Genomic DNA, 23,418 nt, shown 5'->3' with positions numbered 1-23,418 from the left:
AATCAATGAAACAGTTTGTTCCGCTCTTTCCGGCGAAGTGTTTCGTTGGAGTTGTCGCTCAACCACAGAATCCGGTCAACATATCGACGGTTAAAACCGTCGACTGGCTGACCCCCAGTCGAAAAATAACGAAGATCTATCCACCATCGAAAAAACAAGAAAGCCACATAAAATCTACCTCCCGTCATTGTTCCGGCGACCTTTTTCTTCGCCGAAAAACGACGAAAACCCGTCGAAATCACGTAAACCAGCAACCAATAACCCACCCTACGGTTGTCTTTCGAATTCCGATCTACACGTACCAAAACGACCCCTTTTTAGTTGGTTCAGGTCAAACCCGACGGAAATATCCTTTCACCGGCGAAATCCGTTTACTCCTTCATAAAATCCGGCCAAAACACCCCTTTCCCGTCGTTCCATCAAATAAATCTGGCCACCCATGCTCGAAATTCGCCGGGAAACCCCCAAATCCGACCCCTGTTTCGACGTAGGCGACAATCCGGCGGAATTTGTCCGGCGGCGTCGACTGGTGGTGCTGCAGTGGTACAAGGTGGAGGAAGAGCGAGCCAGTTTACGTCGACGTCGTTGTATGTTGGCATTTAGATTTTAATGTGATGGATTCGTTGCTGTATGATCTGTTTAATCAAATGGGACAGGTGGTTTCAATTTGGGTTTGTATTAATTTAGAGAGATTAAATCTGAAGGTCATTAATAAGGATTTTTATAATGTATAGCTAGTGTATTTTATTATTCTTATCATTAACAAGGTTTTATAATTATTTTGTTATATTAATTGATTCCTTAAGCCAATATTATTCAAGGATAATGTTAAGGTTAGGTAGCACTTCGAGTAGACAAACTTTCAATTGTTAGGCAAATATAAAATAGCTAAATGTTGTCTCGATTACGAATGCAGCTTACACATTTTTTTTTGAGACGTTTAAAAGTAATTTGAGGATGCAACATTGTATCTCAGCAAAGATCATATTAAAATCAAGAGAAAATGCTCTGTTTTCACTTGAACTATACACAAAATTGCTGAGACACACTCAAATTTTAGGAGGGTTCTATTACCCACTTGACTAATTAAAATCGTATTTTTTGTAACTTTAATGCCTACGTAGCACATACGTGGCATATACGTGTGCCTACGTGGACCTTTAATGTGTTGATTCACTGATGTGCCATGTAGGCACTAAGGTTGCCAAAAATACTATTTTAGTTAGGCCATGGAGAATACTGGGACCCTCGTAAAGTTCGGGTGTATCGTCTCAGCGATTTCGTGTATAGTTCAGGGTGGAAATAAAACATTTTCTCTAAAATCAATTTCCACTAGTTTAATTTAAGATATATAGATAGATTTTAGATATTAAAATTGAGCGAATTTAGGCTTTAACATAATTCATCAAAAATAATTTAAGTCAAGATAAGTCAATAAAAGCGATCGTGCTAGAACCCTGAGACTCGAGGGGTGCCTCACACCTTTCCCTCGGTCAACAGAATTCCTTACTCGATCTTTAGTTTTCGCAGACCAATAAAGAGTCATTTCCTTTTAATTAGGGATTCAATAAGATGACTTGAAACACCATAACTCAATTTTAAGTGGCGACTCCATAAATAAAATAATTCTTATTCAAAAATATCACTTTAATTAGAAATACCCTTCGATCCTCATCGGACGGAAAAGGGGTGTGACACTGAGAGCTCATGTGGACACTTAGATTTACTAGGGTGACCACTTCTTGCACTTATTTCTCAATTATTATGTGCAAATAACCTCCTACCGAGCTTCCAAACACTGGTATGGGTTGCTTTCGTGGTCGTCTCATGCCCTTCGCAACCTCCTCTCGCATGGATGTTAACTAATGTGAGATTAGGGCATGGGGAGAAAATATTTAAGATAATTTGATTAGGTTAAAGTTATTAAACATATTCTTTTAATTAATCTTGTCAATAACCATTATCAGTGATGTTATGATCGGACAGAATAAGCAATATCACAAAGTAAAAGAAAACAAGAAGAAGACACACAGATTTATGTGGAAACCCTTGACGAAAAAAATCATTGGCGCAGAGGCGGAAGAATTCATTTTAATGGAGAGGAGTACAATGAGGAGACGAAAATCGCAATGATGTATAGAAGCCGTCCAAAACAACCCACTAAATTATACTTATATAATACGTACGTACAAATAAATCCTAGACCCTCTGATCCCTATGCTACCACCACAGACCCCACAAAAAATTACAAACATGGATCGCAGCGGATCAACAAAATTTATTTGTCACAAACTCTAACAAGTGATATATATAAATGTGTCAATTTTCTAAGCTTATCCGCAAAAGAATACATCATTAAAATGTTTATGTTTCACTCACCTTGGTATATGCATATGGATTTAAAGACAACGTTGGCAAGCTCCCATTATACGCTCTAATATCCAATGTAACGGGGCCTGCAGATTTTAGGAAGAAATTTAAATAATATCAACAACTTGAAATATGATTTGAGTATTTCGTTCGAACCAATAAGTACAATTGCATTTTGTAACAATTTCTGCTTTACTTTATGACTATAGGTTTGTATATTTAGGTAAATAATAATTATTTTCCCCGTCTTATAAAATTGGATAACCACTTATCTTTGGTAATATATTAATGATGTATCTATTATGTTATTAGCATCATTTGGAAAATGTTATTCAAATAAATAAATAAGTAGTTATTTCTGTTATGATTATTTTAGATATTCTCATTCAATCATTTTCTCAGTATGTTTAGTATAGTATAGATAGAATATCAATACGAGAACTTAATGCATAATATGAAAATTATAAAGATATACTATTTGTTTGTAAATATGATTTTTTCCCTATATGAGTATTCTCGTCCAGAAGAAAATACTCAGAAAACACCTATTTTTGTGAGAAGCTAACTTTTCAATTTTGTTTAAAAGTAAAAATAAAAATCTTCTTAACTACTATTCAAAAAGTACCTATTTCTTTATCAAAAATGTCAAAAACTCTGATCGTCCCAATTTCTTCTCTCCTCCACCTTCCCCGATCCCCATTGTAATAAAAGCAGAAACTAAAATGAAAAAGGAATAGTTGTCCTTTTGGACTGTCCTAAGAAATGATAGCTGAAAAACGTATATTTCTTGTATATTAGAAAGAATAAAAGTATATGTCATGTTTATCAAAAGGAAAGAAATATTATAGGTCATGTATATTAATATAAATTTACATCTTACATATCAATCCGTGTATATATTTTATTTAACTAAGTCTATATTAATTCCGATTGCAAAGACCAAAAATGAGAAAAGCCTTGAACACCAATTCATATGATATAATTAAGGATAAAAGATGAATAATTTACCTAATTCATATAAAATCGCACTTAATGGAGAGCAACCAGGACCTCCCGTAAACCAATATATAAGAGGATCAATTTTAGGATTAGACTGCGACTTTATAAAGTAATAGAAGAGTTGCACCTCATCTGCTTCACCTACTCCTATATACCTGACAACAATAATTCATATAAATTAATTTGGGAGTCATCAACATATATATAGAAAATAATGATCATCTCATTATCAAAAGTGACAAAAAGGAATAGGAACATAATGGACCACCGAATTATTTGATACAATTTTATAGTGCAATTTAAGTATTTTTCCAATATAATAAAGAAACCAATAAATAAAGAGTGAATAAGTTTTTTTAAAATAAAAAACTTTAAACTACCATCATTTTAAGAGTTTATACTTTTATTATTGAGTGTTTGTAGAATCTACTTAAATTATCATGAGCTCATATTAAAATATTTCTGAATGAATATAACATGCTACCATAAAATCAAGCTCCAAAAGCCCTTCCAAAGAGTTCTAAAGAGCAGTACACATAAACAAAATTTGAGTGTTTCGTGCCTAAACTATTGAATATTCACATAAACTATCAAATTGCCACAAACGTAATATGTCAAGTGAACTCACTTTAAAGATTTTTTTAAATCTCTCATGCACCTCTCAGTTTCAAACATTTTGCTACATATTCAAATGGGGGATTTATATTGAAGGAAAGTTACAGTACAGGAAACAACAAGATTACCCAATAGTTTAGATATACTACGAATCTTGCAAACTAATCTATATATATAATATAAAAGAGAGTTATAAGCAAGTGATGTGGCACCTCTCTATGGGCTTCATTTCTATTTTTTTTTTTCACCTTTTTGGACATTTTTCTCATTTCTTTCAATTAAGTTATTTTACAAAATCATGTCCTTAATTCATATATTCAATTACATAAATTCTATTCTTAAATATTAGTAATGCCCATAAATCTGAAGCCTTTCATTTTCATAACCCTCAATTAGTAATGTACAAGAAGAAGATCAATTATCTTTTTCTATTTTTTTTTAAACTCTAAATATTTTGTTAATTATTTTTATCTTTCTCTATAATTAATATAATTGATTTGTATTAAATTAAATCAATACATAATAATAAAGGAAAAACAAAATAAAGTGATGTAACATCTTTCTTTGGCCAAAAATCCTATTTATCTTTTTTTCATATTTTTGATAGTTTTTTCTATTTATCTAATTTGACTTTTTTTGCTACCTATCTAATTTTTATTATTGATTAGAATATAAATAAATATGTCAATTACTACTTCATTTATTCATATTTATTAATATATAAATTTAATTGTCTTTAGTTTCATTGCTCCCATGACTTTTGATGTTTATCACTCTTAAATTATTTATACTCATATTCATGTTATCATTTGGTGTTCCATAATATTGTCCTATGAATAAAAACATGATAAAAAAATATTTACAAAAAGAGACGATTACATTAGTCAAAAGAATATATGTAGTTGAAAGAGTTGTCGAGATAAATATTTTCATTTACAAATTTTATTTTTTTATGATCCTAGTTAACATCTTACTTTGTCTCTTCATTTTTTTCAAGAAAGAAGTATCTATTACCCTCTTGAACTTGTCGAATTTTATTCATAGTATACCTGAATTTTGACCTGTCCTAAGTACCCCCGAACTTGTTATTTTAGTAAGTCGCGTGACCCTTTTTTGTTGGTGTGGCAAAATGTTTATAGTCACACTTCATCACGCGCGTGATGGAGTATTTTTTGGGCCAAATTAGCATTTTTTATTATTAAAAAATGAAAAAAAAATCATTTTTCTTTAATTTTTTCAAAAAATTTAACTATTCCTCTCCCTATTTATTATCCCTCTTCCTCCATTACTTTCAATCTAAAAAAAATTTCATCCATTTATTAATTTTGTAAAATTCTAGTTTATTAATTAATTTATGAAATAAAAATTTCATCCGTTTATTAATTTTGTAAAAATTCCGTTTATTAATCTAAAAAAAAAAATTTCATCCATTTATTAATCCAATCTAAAACTTCAATTTTTATTCCTATGACACTTTTTCAATTTTGTAATCTTAATTATGCATATCATATGAGTTATTGTAACTAAAAAAATATACTAAATATCGAAACAAATATTTTAAAAAATAATAACAAAATAAATACTAAAGAAATTAAGACACATACTTATAATAAAGAGAATGTAGTTATATTGATTATCGATTTTTATTCCCTAACAATTTGATTTTTAATTTAACCGATAAGAAAATACTCATAAAATAGAAAATCAAAAAAGTAGTGACTAACATGAAAAGAAATCGAATCTTAGTCACAACCAAAATCCTACTTATTGGGTGTAGTATGTATGTATATATATATATATGAGGTGTAAAATAATAATTTAGCATAAACTTATTGGGTTATCGATTTACCCAATAAAAAAAATCAAAATCGAATCAATGACCCAATAATTTTTTAAAAAAAATCGTTAACCATATAACGATAAATCAATAACATTTTTATCGGTTTGATTTTTGTATGCCCCTAACTTAAATTGCAATTTCTTACCCCGTTAATTATAATAAGAAACGTATTTGTGCATGTGAGTCTCCTCAAAATCCCAATCGAAACACTAATCGGAAACTACTATGAAACACTAACCGAAAAAAAAATAATTTCATATTTTTAACACACCCAAAAATATAAATTTTTAGATAATAGCTTACTTGATTGACGAAAATTCAACCTTTTACTATTTTGGAGTAGAGGAAAACTAAAAAAAAATATTTCTTTTTAGAGAGAAATCGGATAACTAAGGGTAGAAGTGAGTTATTTTTTAATATAGGATAAATATAAGGGAAGTGGATGGTATTTATCCACATGGACAACCTCATCAACACTTTTTTCACGTGTAAGCGTGTGGTGTACACGGACTGAATAGTCAACAAAAAAGGGTCTCGTGACTTACTAAAACAACAAGTTCAGGGGTACTTAGGACAAGTCAAAGTTTAGGTGTACCATGAATAAAAATCGACAAGTTCAGGAGGGTAATGCATACTTCTCTTTTCTTATATAATTTTAATTTGTTATATGTGCTACATATACTTTGTCCGTCATATAAATGTGTATTTTTTTAAACTTTTTAAATTTAATTTAATAATATTAGGTATTTGATTTTCTTTAAAGATTAACGGAGTATATATTGAATGTTCTAATGTTGAATATAATGTAATTCTTTTTCTGAGATCAATATAGTTGTACTTGTAATTTTATTCTTTATGCTAATTAGAGAATGTTCTTGCGGAAACTATTTCAGAGAATATGTCATTCACAACGATTGAAAATTTGCAGATATATGTATATTATATATTTATCACTTTATTCTCATAAAATTGAATTTATAAAGCATTTCTATCCTAGATATTAATGAAACAATTCTTTTGTTATGTTTTTCAAAATTGTAAATGTAATTTTAATCGACAAGATATACACCCTATGCATGTTTTTAAAAAATGCATTACGTAGTTGAATCCTTTGATTTTTCATCCAGATAGATAGGTATACGTGATTGTTCATTTTGATGATATGATTTTTGTGGAGGACTAGCTTTGTTATTTTGATTCATTTATAGAAAAAATATCATGTATTCTAATTTAAAGTGCATTGTGTATTTCATTAATTTCTTAAAAAACATAAAAAAAAATATCAAAGTATTGTACTTGTATAATCTTATCCCGAAAGAATATTATTTAAAAAATATCTAATTAAAATTTTTGAAAACAAAAATTGACCTAAACACATTGAAGTATGAAATAATAATTTTTGCTTCTTTTTTCATTCATTTTGAGAAATGATGGATCGTGTAGTGTTTTTTTTGTTTTTTTTTTTTTTTATAATGCAAGCTTTATGAATGAATAGCTTGTCTTTTGATATATTTTTGAACGTTTTGTATTTATTACATTTTGTATTCTTAAAATTAAGATACATTTTGTAAAAAATTGAGTTATGTGTTGAACATAACAAGTTTTGAAGTGGTATTTTTTATTTATATTTGATATTTTAAAAATTATATGTTTTTCTTTTATCTTATTGGAGTACCTTATTTTGCAATCCAATTCTAAGATACAAAAGGAGAGGAAAAGAAGAATTTTATACAAATTGTATAAGAATATAAAAGTAAATTTTGTATTGAAATTTTTATAGTTGTTATTCATAAAATTAATATTATATGATAAGATTATAACATTATTATAATGATACATAAAATTATATGTTGTTTGAATTTTTATTTCAGTTCTTTTATGAAATATAATATTTACTTTAAGATTAAATATTTAATTATGATAATATCATTTTGTAGGTAAACTAAATGATATTGTTCTGTTTTGACAAATAGCATAACAAGGTATAAAAATCAACTGTTAAGTGAGACAAGAGGATTTTAAAAAAGCAAACAATATCTTGAAAATACTATGATATAAAGAAACAATTCATAATATTACGATTGAAAAACATAATGAAATGAATCTCTTAATTACGAACCTATGACAAATTTAATTAATAATAATTCATTAACAAAGCGCGAAAATATCCACTAGTCATAGTAAAGAGGAGTTTTAACCTATTCACTCTCAACTAAACGTAGGGAAGTAGAACAGTATGAGTTGACTAAAGGAACGAGACATAAGAATAGTACATTAATTCCTTCTTCTATCTATATTTGTTTACTATATTAAAATTAAATATTTAATAATATATGTTCAGTTTAAAAAATCAATGGATAATGTATCATGTTGTGCCCATTTAACTTTGTTATTAAATATTATTTATTACTCAATGTATTTTTTAAAACTTTAAATAATTATATTAAAAGAGTAATATAATAAAATTACTCCTATTATACCTTATTTCTTAAAATATTTATCAAATTAATATTTTAATGAACAAATAAAAACAAACGAAGAAAGACTAACTTTAGTCCATTTGGGACACGATCACACAAACTTCGTAGCTAAGGCACTCACTACCACTAGTTGTGTCTAAGAATGTTCAATGGATGCTTTGATATCTGCCCACCCCCATAGTAGTTGGTCAATTTATTAAAAATAGATATCTCATATTAGTTGGTTATCTTATTAAGAATAATTATCTCATATTAGTTTGTCACCTTACTAAATCAAGAAACATTAATTAATTTTTTTTTATATTACCCTTGCAATTAACTTTTTTTTTGAAAGTTTTCACACTTATTTGTGAAATTTTCAAAAAGTTTTTTAAGGGGTAATTACCTTTCTATTTATGATATCTTAATCACCATGTAAAATGGAATGTGCCCAAGTAATATAGAATGAAGGAAGTAATACATATATTGCTCGGACTCAACATTTAGGTAGGAACAACTACTATGGTTGCGGATTTAAAAGTTGAATTCATCATACATAAATGGACTTGGATGCAAATACAAAGTGTTTGATATATGGTCATTATGGTTGAGAGATAGTTATGCGTATTCAAACACCAGTTTTTTGTTTTTTGCACCCTTATGTGTAAGTGATCACTATTATGATTTATCCTTGTTCTATTACTCGCTCCATTTTATATTACTTGATTTTGATTGACTTGACATACTTTTAAGAAAATTTTAATTAGATGTATATTTTTACTAAATTAATCTTATTATTTTGATCACTAATATTTTTACTATTAGAAAAGTGATCACAGATAACACAAGTCAACATAAACTGTTGGATCACCATTCCCACAGTTATCTTTAGCAAGTTTGTAACAAAGCAGCAAATTTCTAATTACACACTATCCAGTTTTAATTCTACTCTAGCCATTAGCTCAGATAAAATTAAAATTCTCTAGCTATTCCGCCATTTTGGCATTCTTGATGGCTCGAGGTGAATCTCTTGGGTAATGAGTTTGATCACTACTTGTGGAGCCAACTGCTTGGTTTGAAACACTCTAGCATTTCGTTCCCTCCACATGAAGTACACAGTTGTAAACAACATCAGCCTGAACACCTCATTCTTTGGAGATTTCCCCTTCGCATACGCCTTAACCTAACACAACTCTTCTAACCATTTCTTGGGCCCCGTCCCCATCGAATCATTAACCAGTTTAAGAACTTTTGCCATATAGTAGAGGACATTTTGATTAAAAGAAAATATAGTAGAGAACACTTTACATTCATAAAATAGATGGTTTGAACTCTCATACTTATCTTCACACATCGAGCAAATCATGGTAACCCCCCCCCCCCCCCCCCAAATCCTTATAGAGCCTATGTCTTGTGCTCAATCTATCAAATGTAGCAACCTCAAAATGAAAATACTCATAGAAGAGCCATATTTATTATATACTAATCTCCTTCATGAGACCTTTGGAGTAGAGCCTCTCTGAGTTTCAAGTAAAATTGCTTGATTGAGAAAGTTTGCATTTCCTTTATATCCTCTGATTAATACCCTTCTGCAATGAAATATTTTGTAGCCTTCAAGATCTTTTGGATGATCCAGAAGGCCTGTTGAGGTATCACATTCAGTGGGTTCCTGTTATCATAGCTAATAGTAGCTATGGATCCACTTTATCCATAATTTATCTTTCTTCCTACAAATTTCCAAAGTAATTTACTAACTGCTGCCTTATTTCATATTGTCATATCTAGTATACTAAGTTCTCCAATAACTTTAGGTAGCATACTTTGTCTCATGCCACTAGCTCTCTTTGAGAGCTCAGTACCCACAATCCATAAAAAGATTTGACATGTAGCTTTAATTACCTGGATGAACTTCTTGGATAGAAAAAATACTTGCGTCTAGAATACTTGAATAAAGAACATAAATTTGACCAGTTGGGTTCTACCTGCGTAAGGAAGAAACCTTATAGTTCATGACTTGATTCTACCTAACATTTTCTCCAATAGAGGTTAACATTGTACAATGAGAACTCTTTTGGTACTTAATAGGACTCCTAAGTACCTAAAGGTAGCTGATCTCTACTCTTATTGCATTAAAATACACATTCCACCACAATAAAAGAGTTCATATTCAGGTTTGCAACCAAATCAAAGGCAACCGAGAATTTATTGAACTCCTCAAATAACAACTGCACCGGCTTGATGTCCCCTATGTATAAAAGTAGGAGATCATCGGCAAATCCCAAGTATACATCCCCAACTTGTCACATTTTGGGTGAAACCTAAATTGTCGGTGCTTCTTGAGTTTCTTGAGTAGCCTACTAATATACTCTTTAATCATAATAAAGAGGAAAGGCGACAAAGGGTCTCCTTGCCTCAACCCATTTTCATCCTCAAACTATTTAGCTGATTGGCCATTTTTTTTTTGAAATTGGTAACTTTACTCTATATATCCACAGGTATACTACAACCAAAAGTGTAGTTCCCTCCAAAAACTGTTAAACTTACATCATTTTTGAGCTAGCTAGTGCCTATAAACAATCTAACACATCAAAAATTTCTTCTGCCTGAGCTAATACATCAAGTTTACACCAAAAATAAAAAACACCTAGACAATTTATCTTTGATCTTCTGCAAGCTGTTTTACATATTCTCAAAACATTTGTTGTTTCTTTCTCTCCAAATTGTCCACCATATACATACTGGAACAGTCTTCCATCTCTCTTTGCCCTTTACAGCATTACCGTCCCTGTTCCAACTACTTAGAACTCTCTTAATGCTCCCTGATTTCACCCACCTGATCCCTTTCAGGCAAATGAACATTCTCCAAAGTTGATCTGTCCATGGGTAATGCAAAAAGAGATGGTTTATTGTCTCAACTTGCTCTCCACATAGAAAACACCTGGATGCCAATTGATAACCTCTTTTTTAAGGTTTTCGTGAGTTAAAACTGCTTCTTTAGTTAGTAATCATAGAAAACAGTTTAATTTGTAAGGAACCTTAGTTTTCCAAATCATCTTCCATGGCCAGCTAATCTCCTGTCCTACATCCATATTAAGCTCCTTGTAGATTGATTTGACGAAGAACCGCCCTTAACTGTCTCTCTCCCATATCAACAGATCTTTCTAATCAGTGAGATTAGTGAAGGAAGCCAAGGAATTCTAAAATTCTGCCACTTTGTCAATTTCCCAGTCATATAAATGTCTTCTTAGTTCCAAATTCCACCCTTATCCCGTCCACATGGTAGCCACAGTGGCAAGTTTTTGTTGGCTTAAGTTAAATAGCTCAGGATGCAGTTGTTTCATTGTAGAGTCGCCATTTCACTTATCTTCCCAGAATGAGGTCTTTTGACCATTGCCCACCTTCACTCCTGTTCTGTGGTATAAGATAGGCCATAAATTCCTAATTGTCTTCCACACGGTACAATTATATGGTGTGTTTATCACCTTTGTCATCCACTTATCTTCCATACCATATTTTGCTATGATCACATCCCTCCAAAGCATGTCTTCCTCATTAGTGAACTTCCAAAGCCACTACATCATGAGACTTTGATTTTGCTTTCTCAAATTTCTAATTCCCAAACCTCCTTCTTTCTTGTTCACAATTAGTTCCTCTCATTTAACTAACTGAACCTTCTCCTTGTCTTTGCTTTCTTTCCACAAAAAATTTCTTCTGAGAGCATCAATGTTTTTAGCTACACTGGTTGGCATTGGGAATACTGACATTATATAGGACGGTATTACATCCAACACACTCTTTACTAGTAGCAATCTACCTCCTAAAGACAAGTATTGACTCTTTCAATTGGTGAGCTTCTTTTCACATTTCACCAGAACCCCTTTCTAGATACCTTTTGATTTACTCTTGGCACCTAAAGGCATGCCTAGGTAAGTTGTAGGTAGCTCACCTACTCTACCTCTTAATTTTGTAGCCAACAACTCTATCTCAGTAACTATATTGATAGGATAAATGAAACTCTTTTTCCAATTAATAGAGACGTGATACTGCCTCAAAATATGACCCTGAGAATCAAAACTTGATCTATTTATGCGGCACAAAACACCAAGGTATCATCTGCAATTAGAGGTGAGTTATCTCCAAGTTTTTTAATTTACCAGCTAAAAATCCCCTGATCCATCCCTTTCTTTTTGCGTTGTTGATCAAACTACTCATCCCCTCCATAGCTAATATGAACAAAAATGAGGATAATGGGTCCCCCTGCCTCAAGCCTCTCTACGAAGGTAAAAAAACACATGGAGATCTGTTAATAAAGATTGAGAACCTCACAGTGCTAATGCAATGTTTGATTCAGCTTATCTATCTTCTTCCAAATCCCATTTTTTCTAATAACCGAAGTAGAAAATTTCAATTCAAAAAGTCATAAGCTTTCTGAATATCTAGCTTGCAAACTATCCCTGGCATATTTCTTCTTTGTCTCGTCTCTCCATATTCATTGGCTATCAACACAGCATCCATGATCTGTCTCCCCTTAATGAATGTCATTTGTTGCCTATCCACTAGGCCGTGCATCACTTTCTTAAGTCGCTCTGCTAAAAGCTTGGCTATGATCTTGTAGACTCCCCCAATAAGACTAATTGGTCTATAGACTTTTAGTTCATCAGCACCCACCTTCTTTGGAATTAGAGCCATAAAAGTTGCATTTAGACTCTTTTCAAAGAAACTTCTTTCATGAAACTTCTGGATAGCTGCCACTAAATCAACACTAATAACATCCCAACATTGTTTGAAAAACTCCATAGTAAATCCATCAGGTCCCGGGGCCTTATCTCCCGCACATGCCTTGATGCTTTCCAAAGTCTCATGGGCGTCAAAAGGAACCTCAAGCATGGATTTCTCCACTTCACTGATCTTCGGACAGTTTACCATATCCAGTTGAGGTCTCCAATCTTCTGTCTCTGCATATAAGTTTTTGTAAAAGGAGATTACTTTTTTCTTAATATCCTCGGGATTTTCTATCATTTCTTCTTTTACTTTCAACTTACCAATTGTATTGACTCTTCTATGTGCATTGGCTGTTTTGTGAAAGAAGCTGGTATCTTTTGTCCCCTTCTTTTAGCCAGGTGGCCCTAGACCTCTGTCTCCAAAATATTTTTTCTCTTCTAGTAATATCTTCAAATTCATTGGTCAAAGACATTCTGGAGGCAATTTCTTCCTCTCGAAGGATCTTGTGTTCTTGTATTTCCTTTAATTTTACTAGTTGAGCAAGAACCCTCTATTTTTGAATGCCCAAATTTTCATGAGCTGTCTTTTTCCATTCCTTCAATTTGATCTTCAAAGCCTTCATCTTAGAAACAAGGACAAAATCTGAACTGTCATTGCTACTAAAAGAATTCCACCAGTTTTTTACTTTCTCTTTGAACCTTTCTATTTGCAGCCGCCAATTCTCAAATTTGAAATATAAGTTGGACGCCTCCCAATCTCCACACTGCAACATGATAGGAGAGTGGTCTGATACAATCCTCTGAATGATGGATTGTTTTATGTATCTGAAGCTGCTATCCAAATCCTCATAAATGAGAAATCTATCTAGTCTAGCAGTTATGTCATGTTTGTCTCCTTTCTTCCAGGTGTATTCACCTCCTTTTAGTTCCAAGTCCAGCAACTCTATATCCTCTATGAATTCAGAGAAGTCGATCATAGACTTATTGATTTTGACACAATTTTTTTTCTCAGATGGATGCCTAGTAGTGTTAAAATCACCACATAAGACCCATGGGCCTGTCGTGAGACCCCTAGAAGCCCCTATTTCTCTTCAAGTATCTTCTCTCTCTACTCTCCCATTAGGAGCAATACGCCAGTTAAGTGTCATTCATAGCTTTGATCTCTTCCGGTGAGCTTGCAAGAAATAGAGTACACCTCACACTGATTACTACTCCTTTCCAAACCCTTTTATCCCACATTATGATAATTCCCCCTAGTCCCACTAGCTTCAAGTTTAACATAATAAACCCACCTATTACCCCAGATCTCTTTTGCCCTCTCTGTGATATCCCTCTTCATCTTTGTCTCTTGGAGACATACTATATCTACCTTCCAAGATTTCAAAATGTTCCTAACTAATCCCCTCTTCCTCCCACAATTCAACCCCCTTACATTCCACAAAATAATTTTTAAATATATTTGTCTTTTATTGGCAAATATCCCCCTTACTTCTAGTTCCATAGCTTCAAAATTTGTCATCTATCTCTAGCCTTTTCAATTTATTAGACCCCTTCTTTTTCACTGTCAATCAATTTTCATTGGTCTGAACTGTTACTTGATTGCCTCTGTTCTGCTGCTTCTTGTCATCTATTTTTCTGAAAATTTTCTTCGCCTTTTCCTCATGACCCTTAAAATCCACACCCAGTTCTGCGCTTAATTTGATGATATATTTGTAAATCTATTTAGAGGTATTATCCTCCTGTTCACTTCCTTTTGCAAACAGTTTCACTGTCAATGGGACAACTTCTTCTACAAATTGATTTAGAATTTCTCCTTGACTCTTCAATTGCATGTCTAATGTCTCTCCTTCGTCTATTTTTTTTGGAGATTTTTGCCACCTGATTATCAGGAATAGAGTGGGTAATTGATATCTCCATGTTCGCCTGTGTGTTCTCCAACTTGTCATTAAGTGACTTCTGTTGTGTGATATTTGCCAGAATTTCTAAGTCCATTATGTCTTCTCTCTGAGCCTTTTTAATAGGTTCCTGAAATCTGATCTTTTTTATGTTTGAGATTTGGCCCAAATTCTTTTTAATTATGCCCGCTACAGCCCACATCTTCTCTTTTCCTCTCACATGATCTTCACGTGACACTTTATTTGAATTCTCTTCAATTTCTGTTGTACCCATATAGCTGGGTTCCATACCAGCTAGATCTTTCTCATTTTTTTTGTATGTACATAGCTGGCCCCCATGACTTCTATATCTTTCACTAATAAAGATAATTTTTCTGTATCACCCCCTGACTTATAGCGTCCACTTTCACTGTTCTCTCTCTCCATTCTGAAGGTGACCGGCGACTCCACCTATATCGGGATCGTATACACTACACCCTCACTGGACACCTCAATCTCTAGCAAAATTAATTTTCCATCAACTTTAACCTTTAAGCGAGCCCAGTGCAGGTGGTTCTTTATTATTTTTGTGTTGTTATTGCGAATGATTTTTTTGACCTCCTCTCTGTTGTTATATAGGTTGTGGATTATGTGATTATCATCATATTGGCATTCCTACTGAAATTTTCATCATAATTTGGTGATTTACGATAAGATTTGCTTTTAACAAAATACTTTGGTGTCTAATGATATTACCTAATTTACTTTGATTGAAAATAATGTAAGTATTGACATTGTTTCTCATGTACTTGAAATTTCTCTTCTACTTCTAAAATTCTCATGTACATCATATTGGCACGACTATTTTTGATAATTTTTGGTAGGAGTTAATTTTTACAGAATACTTTAGTTGCGTATTATGTGATTTTTTTGACATATTGACACTGCTACTAAAATTTTCATCCTATTGATCAGGTAATTTACGGTAAAAGTTAATTTTGACACAATACTTTAGTACTTAATAGTAATTATCTAATTTCCTTTGATTGAAAATAATGTAACTATTGATATTGTTTCTCATTTATTCATAAGTTCCTCCTATAAATCATATTGGCACGACTACTGAAATTTTATGATAAGAGTTAGCTTTTACAAAATAATTTGATACTTAATAATCATATCCTAATTTTCTTTTATTGAAGATGTAATTATTGTTTCTTCTATAGTTGAAAATTCTTATTTGCTTTTGAATTTGTTGGATAAAACTAAGTGAATTTTGATATCGGATTTATAACACGATATGATATGCTACATTTCTTCCTTATTAGAATTGAGTATTAAACTGAATTTATCTTTTGTAAAAAAAAATTATAATGTGACAACATAAAGGAAGTTCATTGAGAAGATGTTACATGATTTTTAAAACATTTACTCTTTTTATTTCATATAATAAAATTTTTTACTTGACTTGTATATAGTTTAACATTAGAATAAAAGAAAAAGACCAAGAAGGATATCCCTTATTTAAATTTATTTATTTAGGATATGAAATATTAAAGAGGAGTGAACAATAAAACAACAATGATGAAAAGAAAATTTTGAAAAAAAAAAAAAGATAATTAGAATAATAAATCAAATACACAATTTATTTTTATTTATTTCTTCTTGTTTTTAACTTTTTTACATTTTATTTCATGTTCTATTTTATACTATTAGTTATTACAAGAAAATTCAAGGAAAATAATTTTTTATTTCACTCATATGATGTGTATCTATATTAGTTTGAGAGGATTGTACCTAGTTAAAAGTGATAAACTTTCTTACATTTTCTCCTTCTTAGAAGAATCAAAAATTGAATGAAAATCAACTAATTCATAATGCTAAATTTTATAAAATATATTTTTCTATGATTTGAGCAATATATATCTATGATTTTGTATGTATGTGAATGAAATATGTTATTCTCCCTTTTATCATGACTATATTTGACAAGTTTATTTTTAAAATTTATGAGTATTTTCTATTATCGCGCGAAGAAGTGGATAAATTTACTAGTGTGTGTATGTATATAAAAGGGCAGTCCGGTGCATTAAAGCTATCGCTATGCACGGTATCCGGAGAAGGGCCTCACCATAAGAGTGTATCGTACGCAGCCTTACCTTGCATTCTGGAGCAGATTTTGATTTTTTTTAAAGGCCACGATGTTGTACTTGAGCGCACACATTTAATTATGCACCTACTTTTCCGTACATGTTATGATATAATAACATAAAATAGTTGGATGAAATATTCCTGTGAAAGAAATACTATTATGATATCGCAAGGTCCATCATGATGCACCAAACTCAACAGAAATTGATATGCAGTTTTAAAAGGATTATTGTTGATAATGAAAGAAAATCACAATAATGTTGATTTTCCACCAACGTAATTCACATGATTAGAAGATGACAAATAAATATTTCTTTTTAAAAAACACTTTTCTCAGAATATATACAAAATCTTATTCTGTATGTTTACCACCTGATAATACAAATTAAAATAAATAAGGTGATAAATATAATACCCCTACCTTTTTACTCTGTAAGTTTAATTACACAAGAGTTACATATATTTCATCATGCATTATTTATTTGATCTTTTCGTTATCAATAATTAATTAAATAATTAGAAAGCTAAATCAAATTAGATTAATAAAACTAAATATACATCTTTAGAAACTATGTTAGAAGTATGAAATGAGAAACTATGTTAGAAGTATGAAATGATAAATGTATTTCCCTCCATCCGTTTTCATTGTCTTTTGAGCTTTTGACACACTTATTTATAAAATCAAATTATATTACTCCATTCGTTTAAAAAAGAATGATCTATTTTGATTTGACACGAAACGTAAGAAAATAAAAATAAATTGAATCTTATAATTTTAAATTAATGTTATGTCAACAACAACAACAACAAACCCAGTGTATTCCCACATAGTGGGGTCTGGGGGGTAAGATGTACCCAGTCCATACCACTACTTCCGAATAAGTAACAAGGCTGTTTCCGATAGACCTCCGACTCAAGATAAGGAATAGTAATCAAATTCATACAAAAAGCATGGAACAAGGTGGCAAGACATAAATACGACACCTACAGGGAATAGTAAATAAAGAATAGTAAGCGATCGTAATACAACATGCAACAAGCTAGCATAACAAGAATAATACACCCACCAAGTAATGCCCTACCCTACCTACCCAACTTGGCACTAGCCGTCAATCCTAATACGCGTCCTCCAGATCTTCCTATCTAGGGTCATGCCTCCGTAAGCTGTATCTGCTCCATGTCTCGCCTAATCACCCCTCTCTAGTAATTCTTCGGCCTACCCCTATCTCGTCTGAAACCATCTAAAGCAAGCCGCTCACACCTACGAACCGGTGCATCTGTGCCCCTCCTCATCACGTGTCTTAACCACATCAAACGGACTTCCCGCAACTTGTCCTCCACCGAAGTCACTCTAACCTTCTCCCGGATAGTTTCATTCTGAACTCTATTACCCCTAGTAATCCCACACATCCATCGCAACATCCGCATTTCCGCCACCTTCAATTTCTGAATGTGAGAGTTCTTGACTGGCCAGCACTCCGCTCCATACAACATGGTCAGACAGACTGCCACCCTATAAAATTTGCCTTTAATCTTGGGCGGCACTTTCTTATCACACAACACCCCCGAGGCGAGCCTCCACTTCATCCATCCTGCCCCAATACGGTGGGAGACGTCCTCATCAATCTCACTATTCCCTTGAATCATTGACCCGAGATACTTGAAACTATCCCTCTTACACACCACCTGAGAATTCAACCTTACTACCACCTCGTCCTCCTCCCTCGAGCCATTAAACTTACATTTCAAATATTCGGTCTTGCTCCTACTCAATCTGAACCTTTTAGACTCAAGAGTCTGTTTCCACACCTCTAGCTTATCATTCACACCCCCTCGAGTCTCATCAATCAACACCACATCATCTGCAAAAAAACATACACCATGACACCTCTCCTTGGATACGTCATGTCAGTACATCCATCACCAAAGCAAACAAAAATGGATTAAGAGTAGATCCCTGATGCAACCTTATCAAGACAGAAAAATGTTCTGAATCGCCCCTCTTCGTACTCACTTGGGTCTTAGCTCCATCATACATGTCCTTGATTGCTCTGATATACGCCACCGGGACCCCGCTTACCTCCAACCATCTCCAAAAAACTTTCCTAGGAACTTTATCATATGCCTTCTCCAAGTCGATAAACACCATGTGCAGGTCCTTCTTCCTTTCCCTGTACTGTTCCACCAGTTTCCGCACCAGGTGAATTGCCTCCGTAGTAGAGCGTCCGGGCATAAATCCAAACTGGTTTTTCGAAGTAGACACTATCCTCCTCAACCTCAACTCGACCACTCTCTCCCAAATCTTCATAGTATGACTCAATAGATTAATACCCCTATAGTTGTTGCAACTCTGAATATCACCCTTATTCTTATACAGAGGGATCATAGTACTCCATCTCCAGGCCTCGGGCATTTTTGCCGACTTAAAAATGTCGTTAAACAGATCAGTCAACCACCTTAAACCAGCCTCACCAGAAAACTTTCAAAAATCACGGGAATCTCATCAGGCCCCGTCGCCCTACCCCTTCGTATCCGGCGAACGGCCTTTCTGACCTCCTCCATCTTAAAACGTCTACAATAACTAAAATTACGACACTCCTCTGATTGCTCCAGCTCCCTTAACGCAATAACTCTATCCCCTTCATCATTCAAAAGCCTATGAAAATACAACTGCCAACTTTTCTTAATATGACCATCCTCCACCAATACTCTACTATCCTCTCCCTTAATGTACTTTACCTGATCGAGGTCCCAACCCTTCCTCTCCCTAGCCTTAGCCAACCTAAACAACCTCTTTTCCCCTTCTTTCTCCACTAACCCCGCATATAGGCTCTCAAACGCAGCCGTCTTAGCCGCCGTAACTGCTAGCTTAGCCTCCTTCATCGCTAACTTGTACTCCTCCCTATTTACCCGCTTCTCTTCTTCATCCTTGCTTTCAAACAACATAGCATACGCCTCCTTCTTAGTCTCGACTTTCTTCTTAACTTCTTGATTCCACCACCAATCCCCCTGATGATGACCGGCCCGACCCCTAGACACACCCAACACCTCACTAGCAGTCTCCTTGATGCACCTAGCCACCCTTCCCACATACCATTTACGTCTCCCCTACAATCCCACACCCCCAAACCCGCCAACTTCTCCCCTAACCCCTGCGCGTTCACCAGCGTCAAGCTGCCCCACTTAATTCTTGATCGACCCCTCTCACCTCTATTCTTCTTATCCTTTTCTATACCCAAGTCCATGACCAATAGCCTATGCTGGGTCAAAAGATTCTCACTCGGAATGACTTTACAGTCCTTACACAATACCCTATCCCCTTTCCTAAGCAGTAAAAAGTCAATTTGGGTCTTGGCAATCGCGGTTCAAAAAGTGATCAGGTGATCGTCCTTTTTTGGAAAGCTCGAATTTACCACCAGCAGCCCAAAGGACCGTGCAAATTCCAACAGAGCAGCTCCCTCTTCATTTTTCTCCCCAAAATCAAAACCAAAACCACCATGCACATCACCAAAGCCTCCCGGTAATGCACCGATGTTCCCATTGAAATCCCCTGCTACAATAATTTTCTCAGAGCTAGGCACGTCTCTCACCACCTCATCCAAGTCCTCCTAAAATCGCATCTTCTCCTCCCCGTCTAAGCCCACCTGCGGCGCATACACACTACACACGTTCAGGGTAAACCCCCCAAAGACCAACTTAATAATTATCAGCCTATCACTAAACCACTTAACCTTCACTACCTGCCCTCTAAGCTCTTCATCTACTAAGATGCCAACTCCATTCTTACGCCTCACGCTTCCAGAGTACCAAAGCTTGTAACCATCCACATCCCTAGCCTTAGACCCTACCCACTTGGTCTCTTGGACACACGCAATATTGATCCTCCTCTTTCTAGGAATCTTCATCAGCTCTATGGACTTTCCCTGGAGAGTCCCTATATTTCAAGATCCAACCCTCAGTCTATCAACTCTAGCAACACGCTTTCCTCTACCGCCCTTCACGCCAGACCTTACCCCCACTCCCCCACCTGCCCTACTCTCGTCCCCCACCCCCAACACAGCGCCCCGCCCCACCCCCCTCGGACATGACCCTATCCTACCATCAACAACCACAACCACTATCCCATGGAAATAAAAACAACTATAGTAACAAAGCACTAGCAATAACTACAAAGCAACATCAGGAAAAATAAGGCACACGCAAAGTAGATGGAATAAGCAAGCAAAAATCAATCCCACAAATTAAACGAATTCAAGAGAATTCAATAGATGTCAATAGATAAAATTAATGTTATGTCAAATGTACCAAAATATTATTTAATTTTGTAGTCTCAAACATGCTACATGAAAAGTTGAAATTAAAATATTATTATAAAAGAAAAGAAATTATTCTTTTTGAAATAGAAGGAGTATTATATATATATATATATTAATTGTAAGCTATATATTTTATTTTATTTTTTGAATCATGGAAAGAAAGAATATCTTCTTGATCTTTTGTTGAAGTAATGAATATTTAATTTGTGGTGGTTGTAAAAATGACAGAAATTTAGAGGCTAGTTGAACAAGTAAATTAAAATATTTATTTTTATAAATTTCAACCTTATTAGAATTATTTATACTCTCTCACTTTCTTAATTACTTTACTCTCTCTCAATTCATATACATAACAAGACCGACATATACATATAAACATTTGTATATGACAAGGCCGAATATACATAACAAGGCTGATGCATACACATAGTAAGTATAGTAAGACCGACATATACATAATAAGGCCAACATATACATAATAAAGTTGATTAATATACATAACAGGGCCGATATATATATAGAAGCTATATATATGTATTTTTAGAGAAAAATAGAATTTTTGTAATATGTTTGGAGAGATGAGATTTTTATGATAAGTGAAACTTAAGTTATAAATTCGTGTAATTTTTAGTTTATTTTTAATATAAAGGTCGAATAATATGATACTGAAGAAGTAATTATGCTGATGTGTACATTCTTTATATAGAAGAAATAATTTTTTTTTTCTTAAATAATCCTTGAGGTCAAAACATGTCTGCATCATTCTACTAACCCTATGTTTAAATTATGAATCCATTTGGCCATGAATACTATTTATTTTAAAATAATATTTTATTTTATTTAAAAATAATATTTAGTATCTGAAATTTGAAAAATAATTAAAACCTTGTTTTCATTTATTAAATTTTTTTCTTAAAAAAAATTCTAAATATTTTATTTTTATAAAATAATTTCATTTAAATTATATTCTATGTTTAAATAAAATTTTACACTTTTTCGAAAGTTAGATTTAAATTTTAAATACTAACGAATAAAATATGAGCAAACATAATTCTAACTCCAAAAATTTCAAATAAAGTGAATTTCTTGACCAACTACCTACTATATTCCCATCAAGACCAAATGGTGGAGGTGGAGATGTGAATCGATTTTCGTTGCGCTCCTTATTTATTTTTCTTGTTTCTCCTAGGGAGATAATCCAGAAGGAAAGTGTTTTTGTTGTTTTGCAAAAAATAAAAATAAAGAGACAACATTTGAATCGTTAAAAATAATATAAGATATTGCAAATTACAGATCATATATTAGCATTGCAAAATAGAAAGAAGTCATTCAAATATGCATCCGTTAGTTTCTATATAAATATTAGTTGCGAATAAATTTTTACCCAAGATAAAATAATAAATTTACCCGGTTTCGAGTTGAAAAGGAAGTGATCCTTCAAATCCAGGAAGATACTTGACAGGCAAACCAGCAAGAGCAGGTTGCGGATAGATGATCTCAAATACAACAATTAGGAAGAGAATCGGGAGCACTAGCCGAGACATCTTTATGAGAACCTAGGTTGTATGGTCTATTGAACAAATAAATTTTAAATTTTGAATCGATATGTGATCTTCTAGTGTTCCACTTTTCTCTGTCAAATAGCTTGTGAATGGAGTTGTGATAAACAGAATAGATAGTGACGACGAGAGCAGTATGAGGGTCTCAATTTTATGTTAAAGCTAAGATTATGGGTGTGTTTGGTAGGAAGGGAAATGTTTCCATAGAAAATATTTTTCTGAAAAATAAGTTGATTTCTTACTTATTTTTTTATGTTTGTTTGGTCGACTAAAAAATATTTTCTAGTGTTTGATTCGTGAATGAAAAAATATATTTTAAAAATAACATATTAATGTTTAGTTAAAGCGTAAAAATACATTTTAGAAAAATAATTTTTGATCTCAATTTCTTTTTCTTTTCGAGTGTATTCGATATGAAGAAGAAAAACGTTTTTAAGAAAAATAAATTGTTTCTTACTTATACGCTTGTGTTTGTTATGCAAATTGGGTAAGTATATATTTTCTAAAAGTATTT

At 32.9% G+C, this 23,418-nt stretch overlaps 1 protein-coding gene across 8 annotated transcripts in view; it reads right to left on the bottom strand.

Annotated features, from left to right (window-relative positions):
- Nucleotides 1-23,090, bottom strand: part of LOC107870929 (serine carboxypeptidase-like 19) — a 66,248-nt gene extending 43,158 nt beyond the window's left edge. For all 8 annotated transcript variants that reach the window (XM_016717627.2, XM_016717628.2, XM_016717629.2 and 5 more), the window contains exons 1-3: nt 22,753-23,090; nt 3,379-3,524; nt 2,380-2,456 (exon numbers count right to left, since the gene is read on the bottom strand). In XM_016717627.2, coding sequence (XP_016573113.1) covers nt 2,380-2,456; nt 3,379-3,524; nt 22,753-22,889 — 360 coding nt within the window. In that variant the 5' untranslated portion in view covers nt 22,890-23,090. The remainder of the gene's footprint in view (nt 1-2,379; nt 2,457-3,378; nt 3,525-22,752) is intronic.
- Between the last annotated feature and the right edge of the window lie 328 nt (nt 23,091-23,418).

The sequence above is a fragment of the Capsicum annuum genome, chromosome 5 (genome assembly GCF_002878395.1).
Source record: "Capsicum annuum cultivar UCD-10X-F1 chromosome 5, UCD10Xv1.1, whole genome shotgun sequence".
Classification (NCBI taxonomy): Eukaryota; Viridiplantae; Streptophyta; class Magnoliopsida; order Solanales; family Solanaceae; genus Capsicum; species Capsicum annuum.
Note: the sequence above shows the minus strand (reverse complement) of the source record. Positions and strands in the feature narration are given on the sequence as shown.